Genomic DNA, 19,486 nt, shown 5'->3' with positions numbered 1-19,486 from the left:
GTTTGCAGCGAACTCGCACATCCTAAGCCTCTCTAGCCCCTCAATAAATTTCCTCAGACTTTGGGAACTCCTCGTCCTAGCTCTTAACACTGAAAGTTCTTTGCGGTGGGTAGCCATGGTTGTCTGAGGCCACCAACACAGGGTTTCCTTATACCCTGACAGCTGTTCACATAGTGACTACCCCTCCCAACACATACCATGAGAAAGCCAATCTCACACGTTAACTGCTCATAAAAGGACCCACACATAAGCTGAAAACATCCCACATGAGGGCAGGCCGTATTAGAAGGGCTGGCCCTCCATTCCTGCTGACTTCCCACCCCTGATCCCTACAGGCAAGGCTCTTCAGGATTAGTGACCACACAGTATTCCGGTGGCGTCTTCCGTTCAATGAACCCTTCCCATTCATCCTGGGTGGCGTGGGGGTGCATACTCTCCGTGATCCCGCCACGCCTCACCAAGTGTAGCAGCCCCGCTGAGCCTCCAGCAGGAAAGGAACCCGGCCTGGCTCCCGGCCAAAGGGTAGCAACACCTGTGGTACATTAAGTTTGTTGGCCAGGGTTCCAAGCAAAAAGAGAAGCAGAAACAGGAGGCCCTGTAGAGTCACGCAGAACAGCCCGAAGCCTCGGGGATTTGGCGACCCAACTGCAGTCATGGCGCCCTTCAACTCCGTCTCCTCGCTTAACTACAGCCGTGCCCTCAGCTCCAATATCAGCCAATCCGCAGGCGTGACGTCAACAGGCGGCCGTACCGCTTGGAATTATGGGAATGTTTTTAGGAAGGGCTCCAACAAGCCGTTATGTTAACTTTAAGGCAGAAACCCAGCTAGCTACCCACTTAAAGGGCTACCTTCTTAAATATCGGGTGGCAGGCCTTTTTAATAGTAAAGAACAAGCAGAAAAACCTGAAAAATCTCTCCCAGTTAAATTTCTCCTTCTGTTGCCTACTATGGGTTTGACTCCTAGAGCAACCCCCCACCAACTTTTTTGGGGGGCAATAATTTCCCGTCAGCATTGGCCCGTGCATATAAATGGAAAAAATTGTTCCAGTCTCTGGTATAAACAGCTGGACTTTGTCAAGGAAGCTGTGTCATTTTTACTAGTAAGTCAGATTCATGTCCAGCCTCAAGGCCAGAGTGCAGGAAATGCCAGGCACTGGCGTCTCAAAGGCAGCTTTCAAAGTTATCCACTCACACAACCTGTCTGTAAGCAAATACTCTGAGAGGACCTCTTGTTAAATTAACTTGTTTTCTCCAAATATCTAACAAAGTATTAGCTCAAAGGCTGTCTCAGGACAGTTTACTAAAACCACACATATATAGGAGTATGTAATCAGTGTCATATTATTGCAGTTGTTTAGTGAGCAGAGTCCAATAAATCTGGGATTTATGAGAAAGAATAAGCATGACTGTAAAGGAAATACATAGCTGACCCTGATGATGCCAGTGTCAGATTAAAAACGTCTGACACATAAATGTTATTTCTAATCTTTACATTTACCTAAAAATACATATTATCTTTATTTTACAGATAATGAAACTAAATGGTTGACATAAGAACACACAACTAGAGATCTAGAGCTGAGTTTTGACCCCAGTTTGGACCACTTCCAAAGCGTGTGTGCTGCGTCAAATCCTACTGCTGCCACCCACAAAGATCTGATCTTTACCCAAACTTAGCTCCTGTGGAGAAAGCCCATTTGGACTGGGAAATAAAAGCAAGTACTTCTGAAGGTTGGAGGGACTGGTTCTTTATTTCAAAAAGACATTTATCAATTTTCAGTATCAAAACGGTTACACTATTGTTTTTTTTTTTTCTCCCAGTTGGTCCCCAAAGAGACACCAAAGGAGAGAACATTTTAAGCCAATTAAGCTGCAGGATGCACACCTAACAGACCTCACTGAAACCTCATCAAAAAAGGGGGATTGGGTAGGGAAAGAAACTTTAAAAGATCAGCACACTGCTAGCCCACAGACTGTAGAGAGCTCTTACAGGCAGAGGGGTGACCAGTGTGCCTCAACCCCAAAGAAGCAAAGTTCCAAAATAATATAAAATTTTAAAAGTTTTGTACATATGCTTTTCAAGATTTCTCCAGCACTAACCGATACAAAGCACAATGAGATGGCACTTTTAGAGACAGCAGCTTCAGACCCAGAAAACGGTGATGAGATGAGTTTCATATGGCTAAATCAGTGGCAAAACATAATTTTCTTTCTTTCAAGGAGGCAGGAGAGCAAATAAGTGGTCACTTCAACATAAGGGGCACATGATCCATTCTGTGAGCAGTTGGGAACAGGGTAGAGCTAGGACAAGGATTTGGTCTCAGAGGTTTCACCATCTTAATTGTTTGGTCACTTCTGATGAAAAAAGAAAAAAAAAGGTTGTCCAAAGATACTGTAAAGCTGAAAACCTGAACAGCACTTTTTTTTTTTTTGGCTAACTCCTCCTGGAATCATCTTTCTGGTTTGGCAGGTACTTTTTACAGGGCAATGAGGTTTCCCCAAATGGAGCCTTTCTCTGGACTGCTAGGCTCTCAGTAAGGCAGGCCCAAACCTTTTCCCTTTCTCTCTGGAGAAGGCAATATGCATTAAGCTGAAATGTTACCTTCCAAAAGTGAGAAAGGGATTAGACTGCTGCTTCAGAACTACGGAATTATCTGGAATGTTTTTTTACAAATGGTTGTTACATCAACAACAAAAAAGGTAATTACAAAATGTGTACATCACAACATGCTTTTAAAGACACTTTGCATTGTGCTCACATTCCCTTAAACGTGTTCCCAAAGGTGCTCAGCCTCTAGCCCAACTGGAATCTCTGGGGAGAGGCAGAGACAGTTTGGCGAAAAGGACACAGGAGTAGGGGGTGGGAGAGGTGGCGAAAGGAGAAAGCAGCCTTCCAGTTAAAGATCAGCCCTCAGTTTAAAGGTCAGCTTCGGGCAGGCTGGCCCCAGCGGAGTCGGGGTGAGAGGGAGGAGCAGCGGCAGGGCGGGGCTGGGGTGCTCTACATCTCATTCAGGTCAAGCAGAGTCTGGTCCAGCATCCTTTGTGTACAGAGGTGTTCCTCTTTGGTGCATTTCAGTTTATCTAATGGGGGTAAAGGAGAGATGTTATAAAAGAAGTAAATTTCAAGGTCTACCCATTCTGAGAATTGCTCCTGTTGCAGGGAAGCTGCAGACTAATAAAGCAGCTGCCGTCTCAGCCACAGAAGTGAGCTATTGCATCACGCGGTTTTTCAGGGCCTCAGACTTGCCTACGGAAGTTACACGTGTTGCTGGACTTCTAGAGGAGGGAGCTGGGGACCTTATCATTTCCTCTCCTCCCCACACCCCAACTGAGGCTTTCAGTTTTCAGTCACTGAAGGAGGTGGCCTTAAGTTAAACATCAGCCATCCACTCTTCTAAGTCTTTGCCCACAGGATAACACCTACTCCAAATAGCCTGCTGGAGTCTGACACATTGAGAACAAGGATGGGCATGTTTCTACCAGTAGAAACAGCAGAATCTCAACTTGAAAATTTGAGTACAATAGGATCCCCATGCACTACAGGTTTTCCTCAACAAATAGAGAGGAGAGGAATGACTAGTGGGATAAATAAAAGAACCCCCATAGCTAAGTCAGAGAATCTAGAAAGAAAACAAAGTCATGAATACAACAAAACAGGGACTTCCCCATTGGTCTAGTGGCTAAGACTCTGAGCTCCCAATGCAGGGAAGGGAGCCCAGGTTTGCTTCCTGGTCAGGGAACTAAATCCTGCATGCTGCAACTAAGATTGAAGATTCCACATGCCACAACTAAGATTTGATGCACCCAAATTAAAAACAAAAAAAGAATACTGCAAAACATATCCTTGTAAGCAAAACATCAATTGAGACTTTCACAGAGTTATTCTTCAGGAACTAGCCTGTGACACAGTTACTTACAATTAAACATTATACCAGGAAAAAGAAGCACGAGGAAAAATGGGGAAAACATCACGAAGAAAACCAGCTGCTGAACATCAAGGAGAATCAAAGCTGCCCAGCAAGCAAACCACTCTCTGCTCTAGGGAGGTAGGGAAAATGCTCTTCAACTCAAGGAAGCGAATGGCAACACTGACCTATTCATGTCCCACACCCCTTTCTTTCCCTTGTCTTTTTTTCTACCCAGTCAGAAGGGCCCATCCCTGGGCCTGCAGATGAAGCAGTTACAACATCTTGTCAAGTCAGTCCTTTTATTGTTAGAAAACATTCATGCAAGCAACATATCCTACAGTCAGTGCACAAGTGAAAGAGCAGCAAATACGGGTGGAAAACAGAAAACTCTCCCAGATTTCCTCATTATAATCTCTCAGGTCCCTCCCTTCATCACCCACAATCTCTTGAAAAGCGTAGAAAGGCAGTATTAATTTTAACTGTTCCCACTTTACAGTGCAGTAAGGAAGACAACACTATTCTAACTGTTCCAATTAAAAAGCAACTTGCTTAGGGCAAAATAATAACTTTAAAAAGACAATCAGCTTTTTGCTGGGGTCCAGGTCAGTGGCGTGAGCCGTAAGCTCGGTTTAATGGGCATCAGTGAGCCCTGCCCATCAGTCACATAGATCATGCAGCGTTAGCTTCAGCTCATTAGAAAGCAGGCGGTTTCGCTCAAGTTGGCTGTAGAGACGCTCTGCAGCAGCAATGGAGAGGAGAGAAAACAAGAGAAGGAGAGGAAAAAGAGGAGGAGAAAGAGAAAAAGGGAAAATTAGTAGAGTACCAGAAGTAAATCTTGAGACTTTCAACTACCTGGTATATATAACATGCATCTGTAAGGCTGGATGGATGCAAGGAGGATTCAGTCAGTTGGTGAAAAGACCAACAGAGGAATAAAATAAAAAATGCAGGCTAACAAGCTGAAAGGATGACATTTTGAGGGAGAAAAATATCTCCTTCACAGTATTTATTCCCTGGGTTAAGAAACTGAGACAAGTGAAACACAGCAAAAGAAGGAATACAGTTGGCTCATAAGAAATACTTTTACAAAACTTAGAGTTTGTAAGGAACCGATGTGAATAGTTGAATATTTTTCTATAAAAGCATTCAATACAGCATTATGAACAGGAGACTGGGATACATAGCCCATACTCACTCAACCCTACACTTTGTAATGCTTTTTGTGGTAGGTGTTGAGTGAAAGACCTATCATAGTGGCACATCCAATCAAAACCCAACTTCACCAAACCTGTTAGTGGCCACAGTCGCCAGCCCCAGGGAAGGTGGATTACTAATGCAAGCCAGTCAAGACTATCCTGTTTCTCCAGCCTCAGTAGCAGCTTAGGGTAATCACGTGATCCAGTTCTGGCCAATGATGTAGGAGGTAGTGTGTCTGGGGGCTTCTGGAAAAAACTAGCCGTCTTTCTTAACTGGAACATGGATATGATGACTCGAGTTGCAAATTTCAACTAAGAAAAAAGGGCCATAAGAATCACAGAAACCCCAACTACATCAAGCCAAAGCTGCTCAAATCAAGACTTTTTATTATGAGAGAAAAATAACCGCATATTTATTTAAGCTGCTATTTCGATGTGTCTTAACTAAAAGCGTTCCTGATACAAGTAATTAAGTGCTCAAATCCCCTGGCTTTATCTGGATTTTCCACTTGGATGGTGATCGTCTTGTATAGAAATATCACATCACTATGCTGTGCAGCAGTAACTAATATAAACATAGTGTTATAAGTCAATTATACTTCAACAGTCTCACAGAAAAAGAGATCAAATGTGTGGTTACCAGAGGGGGAGAGTGTGTGTATGGGGGTAATTGGATGAAGGTAGTCAAAAGGTATAAACTTCCAGTTATAAAATAAATAAGTACTAGAGATGTAATGTACAGTATAATATAGTCAGTACGCTCTGTATGTTTTATATACGAAAGGTGTTTTTAAAGAGTCATCCTAGAAGTTCTCATCACAAGGAAAAAAAAATTTTTTTTTTAATAAATAAAAAAGACGGGCTACAGTGACTCCAAATTCATGTGACCAACACAAGGGTAATGGAAATTGAGGGACAGGTCTTCCTAATCCACTTCTAATATCAGCCTCTGGTGTTCATAAACAAGTTTCTTCCTTTGTTTTACAGTCTGTTTCAAAATGGTCTCAGAAACTCAATATGAAAAAGACTTCTCTGTCTTGCATCTGTGGGCTCACTGTGGGCACTGCCCAGTTGCCTTGCCTTCTGGACTGAGGTTTTCCCAGTTCTACCCAGAAGCTGGGGACTAGTGTGTTCCCAATAATACTTGCCACTTTGTGTACACTATCCAAAACAGAAAACATACATGTATAAAAAGATCCTGGGGGGGAATAGCCAAAAAACAAGAGTTTCTGCCCCTTATACTAAGGGGCAGAATTGGAGAGAATTTTACAAACTGCACCTCCTACTAAACCAGTGTCACAATAGGAGGAATACTCTCCCTCCCCTCCCCCTAGAGGAGAATTGAGAAATGTGTGAGGGCAGGTTTTAATTGTCACAACAACTGGAGGGTCTGACCTATTTATTGGGCAGGGGACAGCAATAAATAGCATTGTTCTGTACATCCCAGAATTATCCTGACCTAAAGGGCTAAAGTCCACCACTGAGAGACACTGTACTAGCCTACACTAGTCCATCAGGCCTGGGATTGGACCTGTCTTATTCACTGGGGCAATCCTGACAAACAGTAGGGGTTCAGATTGTGTTGAAATTTCATTCCTTGAACTTTTTGGTGTTATATTACACCCAGAGACCATTTGCAATCTGGCTGTTCCGTAACACCTATATCTAAGTTAGTCTTAGTGTGACTCCCACTATCTTAGGAAAGATAGCTGTTATTAGGATCCTAACTCTAAAAAGTCTGGTCAGGGAGAGTTTTGTTCCACTTAGAGAAGAAATAAAGAGGCAGAGAAGAAGTGGGAGCATTTTATTGCCTGATTAAATCCTAGAACTTCTAGTTCCTTTAGAATTGCATAAGGTCAGAAAGATAAATGTGATTGTTTTCTCACCTTGAACTTTGTAATAAGTAAGGTTTCTAACTCTGTTATTTCTATTAACTAAAAATTCAGGACCAGATACTAGTTCATTAAATTTCTTGGTTCCCTGTAAGAGCAAATTAAACGAACAAACAAAAACAAGTCAGAGAATCCCCCTTTGGTCTGATTTTCCTTTCAGGGAATAATCCCACGGATGCTACACATTCTTAGGCTTCACTAGGCTGAATCCGGTCAATTTCATTCTGTAACAAGAAAAGGATGGGAGTGCCTGGAATAAGGGGAACTGTATCAGTGTTAAAGACTCACATTCAAGGAATGATGTAAAACAGATTTTTTTTTTTTTTAAACTCCTCCCTCATGTTAAGGCTAAGGAATATTCAACCAATATCATGTGAATGGAAGAGTCTGGGTGTGGCTAAGACAAGGCTGCCTAACATAACAGGTCAGTTGCACCCATCAGGTAACTTGGGATCCAGTCTCATTTTGTTTTATTCCTTGTCCCGACAATGGTAAGGAGGAAGGGAAGAATGGATCCCAACACATCAGCCTGTGGTTTTTTCTTAGAAATTAAGATGAGGAAAGTTAAGGGGTGAAGCACTTTGCTCTGAGATTACCAATGCTCTGATGCTTCACCCTATTCCCATAGCAAGTCTTGGCTCAAGTAAAGATGGTTTCTACACCTCACTCTTCTTTCTCCATTCTTAGTTCTTTCCTTTGTTGGAAGCCTTCCTCTGTGCCAAAGTCAATTCCTTCTGCCCACATACTAAAACAGCTGGTACTATACAATGAACGCAGCAGCCACTAGCCACATGTGGTTAATTAAATTCAGAACTAAAAGTAAGCAGAATTAGAATTTAGTTCCTGGGTCACACTAGCCACACTGAGTATTCAACAGCCCCACGTGGCTGGTGGCTGTGATACTGGAAATCACTGTCAAAGGTTCGGACAGACATCATTATTCTAGACTATACTCCATGCCTCTTTTTTCCATCAGTTTGCTTCTGCTCCTTGAAGTATGGCTCCTCTCCTTGTCCTTAATGCTCAAAACATACCCTCAGATTAATAAAGCATCAATGACAATTATGTTTTCATAATTTTCAATTATCATCCTTCTCTACCTGTTAAAGTTGAGAATCACTGGAAATCACCCAGTAATTAAAATTTTTTTAAAAGTTACTCATTTCTTCTACCCTTCCAACCAGTTCCATTTGGCTTCCACCTCTACACAGATTTTCCTCTGCTTAGTTTTTCGTTTTACATTTGCAATTGTCTTTAGGATTCGAATTTACTTCCATGGCCTAAACTGCCTGCCAACCTCACGGACTCCTAAATCTCTCTTGTATCAAACTCTTCCCTTCAAGTGCTAGGATTTGTTTTCATCTTGGATACCAGCTAGTTTTACATACTTATTCCCTTGCCTTCCCAAACCAGGACCATATGACCGTCCTACACCTTTAATACCACCATTTCCCTAGGTTCAAAACCAGTCATCCTTGATGCTTCCTTCTTGCATTTGGTGACCACCCTTCATAATGCCCATGGTCAGCACCATCCCCTAATACCACTATCTAGGTCAGATTTTTCTCCCCAGGAAACTGCAATAACATAACCAAGTATTTCCTAAACTGTGGTACAGTCACTGTTAGTGTTAAGTGAGAAGATTGCAGACAGCATACTTTTGTGAACTTAATTAGCTATATGACTTTAATGTTCATTAGGAAAAAAACACTAGCACATGTCAAAACTTTTGATTTCAAGTTAGAATTGTGTAGTGTAAGAATTTTTTTTTTAGCATAAGAAATTTTAAAATGAGTAAATTAAAAAAAAATAATGTAGCCTGCATGTAAATATGGAAAAAGCAGTCAAAAGTGGTATGCAAATGAACAAAATCTGGGAATCATTGCCTTAATGGATCACTTTGATAATCTGCTCCCTTTCCAATATGTTTTTTTTTTTTTCCTTCCAATATGTTCTTAACTTAGTTGCCAAATTAACTCTTCCACTCAGAACACACCCTTGTTCAAAATCTCTAGTGGTACCCCCATCACCTACAAAACAAGATTAAAACTCCCGAGCCTGCTTACAGCACATACCTGTTCCCTAGTTTATCTAAAGGGACCCTTAAACCTCTGGTGTCCTTCCCAATTCTATGCCTTTGTTCTTTTGCTTCTCTGATGAAAATGCTCAAGATCCACTTTCCTTCAACCAAACTGTCAAAAATGCAATCTTTTGGAATCCAGTAAAAATGAAGAGGAAAGTTTTGACATGTTTATTAAGTAACTTGTATGTGCCTCCTATCATGACACTTTTCTTATCCTCAGCACTGCAATCAACCTCTTCCTCCCTCTGAGGGTACTTGATTGGGGTACTCACCACACATCATCTTTAGTTTTATACATATGTTTTCTCTCCTACTAGATTCTGAGCAACCTGAGAGTAAGGAAGATGCCTCCGTCTTAATACCCTGTGCCTAAACTAGTAATAACCTGTACCTTAATCACAAAGGCTGTATGGAAAAAAGAAATGGTATAGACAGAAAGAAAACCGAATTCAATGGGACCTAAAGTTTTAAATTAGAGAAAACCTCTATACCTGGCTGTATCTGTTTAAAAGAAAGCCAAATTTTAAATATATACTATGCTGAGAAACTGAAGTACTAATTGGATTACACTTAGGTACTTAGATAAGTATAATCTATGATTACACTACTGAGATTAAACTATATCTGCTATGTAAATCAGCATAGGAATTTCCGGAAGGTTGACATTTAATTCCACAACATGAACTTAGGAACAATCCTACTAGAAGCAATTTACCCTATTTATGCATGTACTAAAAAAAGTGGTACCTGTGTATAACATTTGAAATATGCATTACTGATTGTTTTCATCTTTCCAATAACCATCATTTATCACTTATATTCCATTAGCATATACTAGCAGGCAAATAGTAGTGAGCCTCAAATATGTAAGAAAGGTTTGTAACTGCTGGAAATTCTACCTATTATGTATATTCTCTGACTTGGGGCAATATACTTAGTCAATTTCAGCAGTCACATATTTGGGTCCACCGAGTATTCTGAGGATGAACCACTGGTAAAAGGATAGAGAGGATATATTGAGAGGTACTTCAGTGGTCTCTAAAAGAAGAACCTAAGCAGAAGACAAACATTCCAGACAGGAAGATTTAAGAACCTGGAAGTAAAGGACTTAGATAATTTCGTTCAGCTTGAGTGTCAAACTAGAGCTCCTGTTCTAAGGAACCTCTCTTAGTCCACCACTCTGATAGATCAGTTGAATTTAAATGTCAAGAAAAAATAGACACACACAAAAGTGGCTTTGATTATATAAGTCAGAGGAGGGAGAGCCTACAATAGCTGCGCCCCACATCACACCCCCAAGGCTCCTTTTTAGGGACAGCAGCAGCTTTGTCAATGACACAAATGCAGGGTAGCATGAGGCTTCCGGCAGCTTAACATTTTAATTTGGGGTGAGGGGTGGAAGAGAATACATAAGTTGTTTTGTGGCCACCTCCCCGCCCCCCGCCCATCTTAATGCCTTGGGGATCAGCCAGGCTGACCCAAATGGAATCCAGAGCGAGAGTGGGGCGTTGGGTTCCCCGAGGAAAGGGGGTAGATCCAGAACAGAGCAGAAACGGTGATAATTATCTGTGTGAAAAAGTAAGGAGACTCTAGGTGAGAAGGACAAGCATCAATCTAGACAGCAATTTGGGAGAGAGGAAGAGGAGAAAAAGGTTGGTGGCAGTAGGAATGATAAAAGACAGCCAGATACTGCAGCCTGAGTCATTTGGCTTCTTTTCAGGTTAGTGGGGGAAAAGGCAGATTAGCGTCAAGGATCAGGGATCCACAGCAAACAGATGAAGGCCCCCACAACTCTTTTTGGTGCTTTTTACTACCTGGCTTGCTCTGGGACTTGGCTCAGCCTTTTAGGTGAATTTGGTATTTCCAATCATGGGTGTTTCACCTGAACTTCAGTATCAGGGTACAAACCATACACACCAAGGAAGTCCGGGTGCTATGGCCCAAGTCACTGGCTCTCTGGGCCCTAGTTCTTTAATTGAATGACAACACGATTATCTTAAGCAGTAACTCTTCTGAGACGAAACTTAAGAAACAAATGGGAAAATCCCGGTGTCATAATGAAGGGACTATGAATAAAAAGTACAAAAATTACACATAGATCAGGGTTCTACCACTGATCCAGGATTACATGCCTCCGCAGCTTTTGCCAACAAGTAACCAGCACCAATGTTTTAAAGATAAGAGTGGAGATTCTAGTTTCCAGAAGACAAAAGCAGAGCACACTATGCAGTCTGTACCCCCACCCACCCACAAGCCAAGGTCCCAGCCCCACTCTGCTGTCAGATAGTTACATAGAGGTCATGTCATTGAGGGCGTGGTCCAGCTCCTCGCTAATGGCCTTGTACTTCAGTTTCTGGGCATAGAGCTCATCTGGACAGGCACAGGAACCACAGGGAGGAATGAGGACACAGAGTAAAAGGTATCAGAAGCAGATGAAGAGAGGGAATCGTTAGAAATGAGGGAAAGCATGACCATGGGTCTAATCCCACCTTGAGGAGAAAATCTATCCTGGTAGCCATGACTGGCCATTTTCAGATTCACTGTCCCCAAGACCAACCAGACTTCTTGATACCTCTGATACCTCTAATCAATTGCAGCAAAGGTTGAGAACCTGGGCACAGTCGTGACTAGAAATTCCAATTACCAAAGGCACTCAAGAGGATACCACTCCCACCCAGCAAACCTAATTCCTAGTAGTGATAACACTGAATTTAACAAAAATAGAAAAAGGAGAAAATACACATTAATACTCAGACACTTAATATTCAGACCTACCAAGCATGACCAATATTCTTGGCACCTCTGCTCTACAGGTTGCCTGCCCCAAACTCTCCCAAAGAATATTCTGCTACCCAGAGTGTACCAAAGCAGCATATCTCAGACTTCTCAGAGCAAAGTAAAAACTTTCCCTTGTTAGGGTAGATGCAGCTGCCAAATCGCAGAGGCAGGAAGCATTCAGAAAGCCCCTGGCATTGGTCAGCTCTGAGAAGTGGTCATTCCACCGCTGCGTCCCTTGGTGAGGCGCCCCTTCAACTTGAGTGGTGAACAAGATTGCCCAAAGTAGCCATGGGGTGACATGGGGGTACGTGCCATGACCAATCTCCTCCAAGGGGAGGACACAAATTCCAGAATATTAGGTTAAGTCTTATTAAAGGAAAGAGTAAGTATAAAAATCCAGTTCCAAGATCTGGCCCACTTCACCTGGCTGTGGCATAGGACAGGGCATAGGAATGCACGCCAGGTCACTACCAAATTCTTTTGGTGTTGAGGGGAAGAGGGTCAAAGGGCAAGGTCTTCCTCTCTATTCATTTTAATCCCTCACCAGGCTCCATACCTTCCAAATCATCAATTGTCTTTTCCAGCTTGGCTACCGATCTCTCAGCAAACTCAGCACGGGTCTCTGCCTAGGGGAACATGAAATGAGTCAGAATCAGAGATAAATAAGACAGTTCAAGAAGGGCCTTTATTTTTTCCACCTTCTGGTTCTGTAATTTTCAGAACCAAAGCCAGCTAACTACCTTATATGCCTCTCAATGCCTTGGGGCCCCCCTCCTCATACATAATCACCCCAGCTCACCTCCTTGAGTTTATCGGTAAGAATCTTTATCTCTTCCTCATATTTGTCTTCTTTTTGAGAGTACTGTAAGAGAAGTAGAATAAACATCTCAAAATAGATATTACTCACACAGATGACACCCCGCTCCCGACCTTTACATTCAACATCCTCTTGGATTGAATGTGTTGAATGATCCATGAGAAAGAACAAGGCTGTTTCAGAACAAACAGTCCTTAAAACTCACAAATCAATGTCCTTGGCGCCATGATAACCTCAGACTCCACCAGGACCATTATTTTTAAAATGGACCTAGGCTTTGATCAACACAGGAAGGCATTCTTCCTGCCTCCAGGTTAATGAGTAAATGTGGTGACACCCGGAGGCCACGTGGCTGAAACAGTCCCACAAGAAGCTAAAGACAAGCCATCTTTCTTTATGCCCATTAGGTTTCAGATCTGATACTACTTGTTGCCCCCAAACATCAGCATAGCAGTATCAGCCTAGGAGAACATCACCCCGGGAATGTGAGACCAAGAAGTTTCTTTAACTACAGCAATCAAAGTGCACAGGAATTGGCATTAAACCCGAATCTGGAGGGAATAGGTGGATTCTTCTCACTGGATTATATAAGGAATGAGTTTCTCCCATTTTTCATCAAGGGCAGGGCTGGGCCCAGGCCCCAAAGCCTGTCACTTTTACAAACCAGCCCCTACCTTCTCCGCCTGAGCCTCAAGAGACTTGAGGTTGTTGGTGACATTCTTCAGCTCCTCCTCCAGCTCAGAACATTTACTGTGAATATTTTAAATACCGCAGGAGAGGAAAGGGGAAGAAGAGAATAAAAAAAGGGAGAGAGACACACAGACATGAATTGAACCTATATGTAGAGAGAGTTGGAAGGCATACTGGGGAAAAGAGAAGATCCCAGGTAATCTGGGCAAGCATCAACCCCCCTCCCTCTACCAGAGAACACATCAGGAGCTGGACCCTCCTGGGCTGGGACTCAGAGTGTGCGGACACTAGTAAAGAGAACACCTGGGAAATCACTACCAGGAACAAATCAGAACAGCTACCTGGGGTGGAAGTGGGAACGGATGCCCAACCCAAAGATATCCCCCAAATCACCCAAGGGAAGGCGAGACCCTGTGGAGAGGCAGTGAAGTAATTAGGAAAGAAGAGATGAAAGATGCCAAGTAAGTGGAGAGGAATGGAGCATTCCATGAAGAGATGAGAAAGCACTCAACAAACCACCAGTGGAGGGGAGGCAGCTGCAAAACAGAACAAAAACAAAACCGAACAAAATCACACCATACACAGAACCGCTCTGTGGGTTTAATGGTTAGTACCTTTTCTTCAGCAGCACTCAGACACTTCAGGTTCTGGTCCATCAGTCTGATTTGCTCATCCATCTCTCGGCAACGGCTGTTAGTGATAGTCACAGGGATCGCACAAGCCAGGTGGTGGGGAGGGAGAAAGGTCAAAAAGGAACACAGCAAGGAAACAAGCAGCAAAATGGGGGAAAAAAATAAAAAAAAAATGGAAAGAAAAACATCACCATGGTCATGATATGTCATGTCTAGAAGAGGGAAATGCGAGGGAAGCACAAATAAATCTGTATCAGCACGGACTTTGTTAAACAAGGCCCAGAAGGTGCCATCAGGGGAACAGGTCATGTCTGCCTTTGCCTGAAAGTTCCCCAGCAGCTTAGAGAAGTAGTAAAAACAGAGACACATCTTAAGTCAGCACAGCCACTTGAATGTCTCAAGGAGAAGCAGAACCCAGCTGGAAGGACCCAGTAGGCCTGCCAGCCAACAGTTCACCATTTTTTTTTTTTTTAGATTTCATCTTCCCCTCAATTTATAAACCCTCCCAACAAGAAATCAGGAAGCCTCATTTGTCACATGGCATGAGTTAAGACAGTTAAGAAAGCCCAAAGCCATTCTTGGGGCTAAAAGAAAAAAGCATTCTAGATGATTCCCACTCTCTAGGTCCTGTTTAACAAGGCTGAAGAAATGCTATTCACATTAGTGCCCAAGCCAAAAGGGAAGGGGCAGAATGGTGCGGCAAGATTTGGGGGGCAAGATACTCACGACTCTGCCAGCTCGGCTCGCTCCTCTGTGCGCTCCAAGTCTCCCTCAATAATCACCAACTTGCGAGCCACCTACGGGAAAAGACATGGGTTCAGTTCAGTGGAGCAAAGAAGGGGCCGATATCACTGAAGAGAGAGGGACAAGCGAAGAGTGCCGTACCTCTTCATACTTCCTGTCTGCCTCTTCTGCAATGTGCTTAGCTTCTTTGAGTTGGATTTCCTGGAGTTCCATTTTTTCTTCATCTTTTAAGGCTCGGTTTTCAATAACCTTCATACCTCTGCCAGAAACAACAGGGACAGATGCAGCGCTGACAGCCTGGGGAGTCTGTCATCAGCTCATCAACTCTTAAGGGACCCAGAACTGCACCAGGTAAAGCCCATGCCTCTCTGCTTGTGTCGCTCAAAAACAATTTTCATAGCACCTTCTCACCTTAGTTGAATTATTCTGCTTAAAATCTTTTCTTATAAATACATGCTTATTTAAAAATTAAACATTTAAATGAACAGTCTAAAGGTCTAATACAAAAAGTCTCCCTAATTCTCGTCCTGCTCATCAAAAGTAATCGAATACCTGATAATCCTTCCGGAAATGTTTTATATACCAAAAATCTCATCACCTTTCCCCACGCCCCAAAGGAACCATGCTACACTGCTCTGCAATTTGTTTTCCTCACTTTCTATAATTTGGCCACTATTCTATAACAGTATACACATAGCTGTCTTATTTATTTTCATGGCTGCTCTGTGTTAATGTACTCCCAACAAGGAATTTTTTTAATTCTGCAAAGTCTTAGTTTGTGCAAGTCATCACACACTTTTGTTCTCATTTTAAGTCACATGTGGCAAGAAGCCAATTGGCTATTTTCAACAAAGATGAGCTGGTTCAAGGACTGTGGTTCTAACCCTGGGTACACATTAGAATTATCAATGGAGGGGGGAGTTCTCTGGTTGCCTAGTGGTTAGAGCTCTGGGCTTTCATTGCTGGGTCCTGGGTTTAATTCTTGGTTGGGGAACTGAGATCCTGCAAGTGAGTCCATGTAGTACTCTCCCAGAATTTACTGGAGAGCTTTAAAAATAGCCAGGCCCCTTTCACAATGGGTTCTAACTGATTTGAGATGGGACCCAGGCATTCTGATGCATTTTTTAAACTCCCCAAAGATCCCTACCACGCACTCCCATGATTCTAACAGTGCAGCCAGGGACGAGAGAGCTTATTAAATCAGTAATTACTGGGCTCCACCTCTGATCCACTGATGAGTGGCAGAGGCTGCTGATGGGACTTTCTCCCAAATTCCTGCTATAGCTGGTCTGGAATCTCACTTTGAGAACCGCTCTGCTGCTGCTGCTAAGTCGCTTCAGTCGTGTCTGACTCTGTGCGACCCCATAGACAGCAGCCCACCAGGCTCCCCCGTCCCTGGGATTCTCCACGCAAGAACACTGGAGTGGGTTGCCATTTCCTTCTCCAATGCATGAAAGTGAAAAGTGAAAGTGAAGTCGCTCAGTCGTGTTCGACTCTTAGTGACTCCATGGACTGCAGCCCACCAGGCTCCTCCGTCCATGGGATTTTCCAGGCAAGAGTACTGGAGTGGGGTGCCATTGCCTCTGAGTGGGTGCTAAATGGAGGCCACTACAGCGATCCTATTACTAGGTGAATTTATTTATAGAGAAACACTAATTACACAAGGGTCATGGATCCAGCTAACCCTTACTCTGTTGGTTTTCATATGTAGAGAATATGAGGGACAGAAGGAAAGAAGATCCCGTGTAAAGACAGATCACTGTTTTAAAAAAAATAGGTTTTTAAGGAACCTGTTTGATTAGAGCCATTATGAACAACTTTTGAAATCCACACTTCATCAGGCCCTGCTACATACCTCTCACTCTCATCAGCAGCTTTCTCAGCTTCCTCCAGCTTTTGCAGGGCAGTGGCCAGGCGCTCTTGAGCTCGGTCCAGCTCCTCTTCAACCAGCTGGATCCTACGGTTCAAGGAGGCCACCTCAGCCTCAGCCTGTGTTTAAGTGAAAGAATGGGAAAAGGAAGCAAAGGCATGGTGAAAAGAAACTGAACTATGACACTAAGATGGGCTGAATACTACCATGAGGAAGCCAGAGTCTTGCAGGGTAGAACTTAACTCAGATGCATGTAAGACCGAGCAGACATGATTATACACTCTGTATTATGACAGGCATTTTCCTCCCTTTCCCATCAATGAATTCCCATATGTTCCACAGGAAAAGCATTTCAAAACTCAGTTCCTTGCCCAGCCCAGTGTCAGTTAGTACCACCCCCTTTCTGGACTCAGTTCAAATTCCTAAACGCGCTAGTGTCAGAAAAGGTAAGCCAAGTGAAGGGGTCTGCCTGAGTGCTGGCTTAGAGACATGTCTTATTCTGCAGCAGCTTTCCCAAGTGTCACATAAAGTAGAAAAATAAAGGTTTCTCAAAGAGGGAATCTTGGATTATCTGTTAATCTGCTGCTTAACTCAAGTTGTTAACCCTCTGATAACCTTACCCTAATACACCCAACAAGAGGATGACGAGCCAAGAGAATGTTTTCCAGAAGGACCTTCAGACCAGAAAACAAAAGGATGGAATATTGGGATACCAACTTTCCACCCTTTCAACTGGCCCCCACCTCCCGCGTTTTAAAAGTTGACTACAAGGAGTTTCTTTGGGCGAAAATTATCTGCTTTGATGGCATTACCAAAAAAACTGGGGGCAGAAGAATGTTCCCTCAGGCCTTCCACCACCACCCCTCCGAATTTCTGAATTGTGACCCTATCTATTCCTCAAGTCACTCCCTTCGCCTCACCCTCCACTGCAGTGTATGACAATCTTCTCCCTGGCTCCCACTCCACAATAAACAGCACAGGTTGGAGTCCAAGTAATCCCATGCCTCTTCCTGGGCCATGGAATAAGAAGCAAGGGAAGAAGGAGGCAGCCACATAAGCAAGAATTCTACTGGTAGAGAAGCCTCTCTCTTATGATTGCCCTTCCCTTCCCCACACCTTTGCTGGTGGCAAGTACACTGACTGTCACAACTGCACAAGAATTTAATCTCCCCTGCACACAGTTCAGATGCTTATCCAAATGCTTGGTAAACACGATCTCTCTTCTACAGCCCAGATTGTGCCTGAATTCTATTACCCTGATTTCCTCCTGGTAGTCAGGGGTGGGGGTAGCTATAGAAATAATCTGGGCCACCAGCCCCTATGGGAAGGGATATAGCCCAAAAGACTCCTGTTAAGAACTGGGTTACATAGCACACAAAAATTTCCAAATACAAACATAGGCGATTCAAGGAACTGCAGGGGCTGGGGCTATATAACCAATGCCCTACAGGAAAAGAAAATCAAGATGTCTACATAAGCTGAAATTACTAAGAGACCGTTTGCATCTCTATTCAAAATAGCACAAAGACAAGTATTCTCTGGTCCTGTCTCAGGAAACCTAGGACAACACAGATTTCACCTCACAAGCTCAAAAAGGCTAACAGGTCAAGGTTATTATGAATCTGGCAATCAGGCAAGAACTGTGAAAGAAGAACTGAGAACTGACAGTTCAATCATTTACTCCACCCCTCTATCTTCAGATGCCTAGAACTTAAAAAAAAAAAAAGAAGACGGAACCCAGATTTGAAGGAAGCTCATGAAATCTAAGTCCCCACCCAGCTCACCAGCAGTTACCCAAATGAAGTAAAGATAACAGGCTATGGGGGCGGGGGTGTATAGTTTCCATGACAACAAGCTGGCTCGGGCAGTTTCTCCCACAAATCAGCATTTACAATAGAATTCTTCGCAAGGCTGAAAAGGGAGGAGGAGAAAACACATCTTGGTGCCCTAATCAGAGCATGTGCACACTGAACAAGCCCGTACCAAAAAAAGAACACATGATGGGAGTCCCACAGCAAAAGCTTTGGAGACCCCCGTGGGGAGCAGAGGGAGAGCAAGGTAGTCACTGTTCTATTTTTTTCTTTTCCTACAGAGGATCAGTTTTCTTTACAGTGAAACAAAAGCTTGCAGAATCAAGATCTGTTTAATATTTAAAGGAATAAGGGAAGACACCTACCTGACTTTTCCTTCCAGCCAGAACCTATGCACAATGCCTGTCCCTTTCAGGTCAATTAAGTGGTACCCAGAGGTTGAGTGGGACTAACTTCTGCAGGTGACAATGGGAAACATTAACTTCATGCTGTCTATCATCCTAGGTCTAGCATGCGGTTTCGATCTTTCAGCCCGCTCACCCCTGCCTAGGCTGGAGGTACACTGTGAGGTCCTTCCTTCAGGTAATAATAGGATTCTCCCCTACCCAGTAAGCAAAGATCCCATGGCCAGAGAGGAGAACAAAGCAGCGACTGACTCACTTCAGAAGATGGCTGACAACAGCTTCAGCTAGGAAATGAGTTTAAGTGCTACCATCCTTCACACTAAAGAGACTGCCCAAGAGCACCATACCATACCCATCAAGAGCACCATACCCATCAAGGCAGAAAAGACAGGAGACTGGTGTTCAGAGGCAGATCAGGGCCAAGGACAGAAGGGGATTAGCCTAAATCTGGTATGCTGCCACTCCAGGGTTTCTCTTTTTAGACAAAAGCCAGAGATGAAATTCAAAGGAGAAGAGTAACAGAAAAGTTAGGCTTGAGCCCTGTGAGTAAAGGACTGCTCTGGTTTACAGTATTCACAAATGTATCTACCCAGGGAGATACTGTGTCCTTGGGGACTTTAAATTTCAAGGGGGAGGCAAGTTGGAAGGAAGGGAGCAGTT

At 43.4% G+C, this 19,486-nt stretch overlaps 2 protein-coding genes across 18 annotated transcripts in view; both read right to left on the bottom strand.

Moving 5' to 3' along the window:
* Window positions 1-1,635, bottom strand: part of NUP210L (nucleoporin 210 like) — a 99,676-nt gene extending 98,041 nt beyond the window's left edge. The window contains exon 1 of the mRNA XM_027532137.1: window positions 459-1,635. Within this exon, the coding sequence (XP_027387938.1) occupies window positions 459-655 (197 nt within the window). The 5' untranslated portion in view covers window positions 656-1,635. The remainder of the gene's footprint in view (window positions 1-458) is intronic.
* A 97-nt stretch (window positions 1,636-1,732) lies between these two features.
* The window catches only part of TPM3 (tropomyosin 3), a 27,417-nt gene continuing 9,663 nt past the window's right edge, over window positions 1,733-19,486 (bottom strand). For 2 of the 17 annotated variants that reach the window (XM_027532419.1, XM_027532490.1), the window contains 8 exons: window positions 16,597-16,730; window positions 14,883-15,000; window positions 14,724-14,794; window positions 13,350-13,425; window positions 12,658-12,720; window positions 12,415-12,484; window positions 11,372-11,450; window positions 1,733-3,082 (listed from right to left, as the gene is read on the bottom strand). In XM_027532419.1, coding sequence (XP_027388220.1) covers window positions 3,079-3,082; window positions 11,372-11,450; window positions 12,415-12,484; window positions 12,658-12,720; window positions 13,350-13,425; window positions 14,724-14,794; window positions 14,883-15,000; window positions 16,597-16,730 — 615 coding nt within the window. In that variant the 3' untranslated portion in view covers window positions 1,733-3,078. Of the gene's footprint in view, window positions 3,083-4,191; window positions 4,646-10,312; window positions 10,647-11,367; window positions 11,451-12,414; window positions 12,485-12,657; window positions 12,721-13,349; window positions 13,426-13,979; window positions 14,056-14,723; window positions 14,795-14,882; window positions 15,001-16,596; window positions 16,731-19,486 lie in introns of those variants that run through there. The other 15 variants (XM_027532436.1, XM_027532508.1, XM_027532412.1 and 12 more) reach the window with 9 other exon arrangements.

The sequence above is a fragment of the Bos indicus x Bos taurus genome, chromosome 3 (genome assembly GCF_003369695.1).
Source record: "Bos indicus x Bos taurus breed Angus x Brahman F1 hybrid chromosome 3, Bos_hybrid_MaternalHap_v2.0, whole genome shotgun sequence".
NCBI lineage: Eukaryota > Metazoa > Chordata > Mammalia > Artiodactyla > Bovidae > Bos > Bos indicus x Bos taurus.
This window is presented reverse-complemented; position numbering and strand designations above follow the sequence as displayed.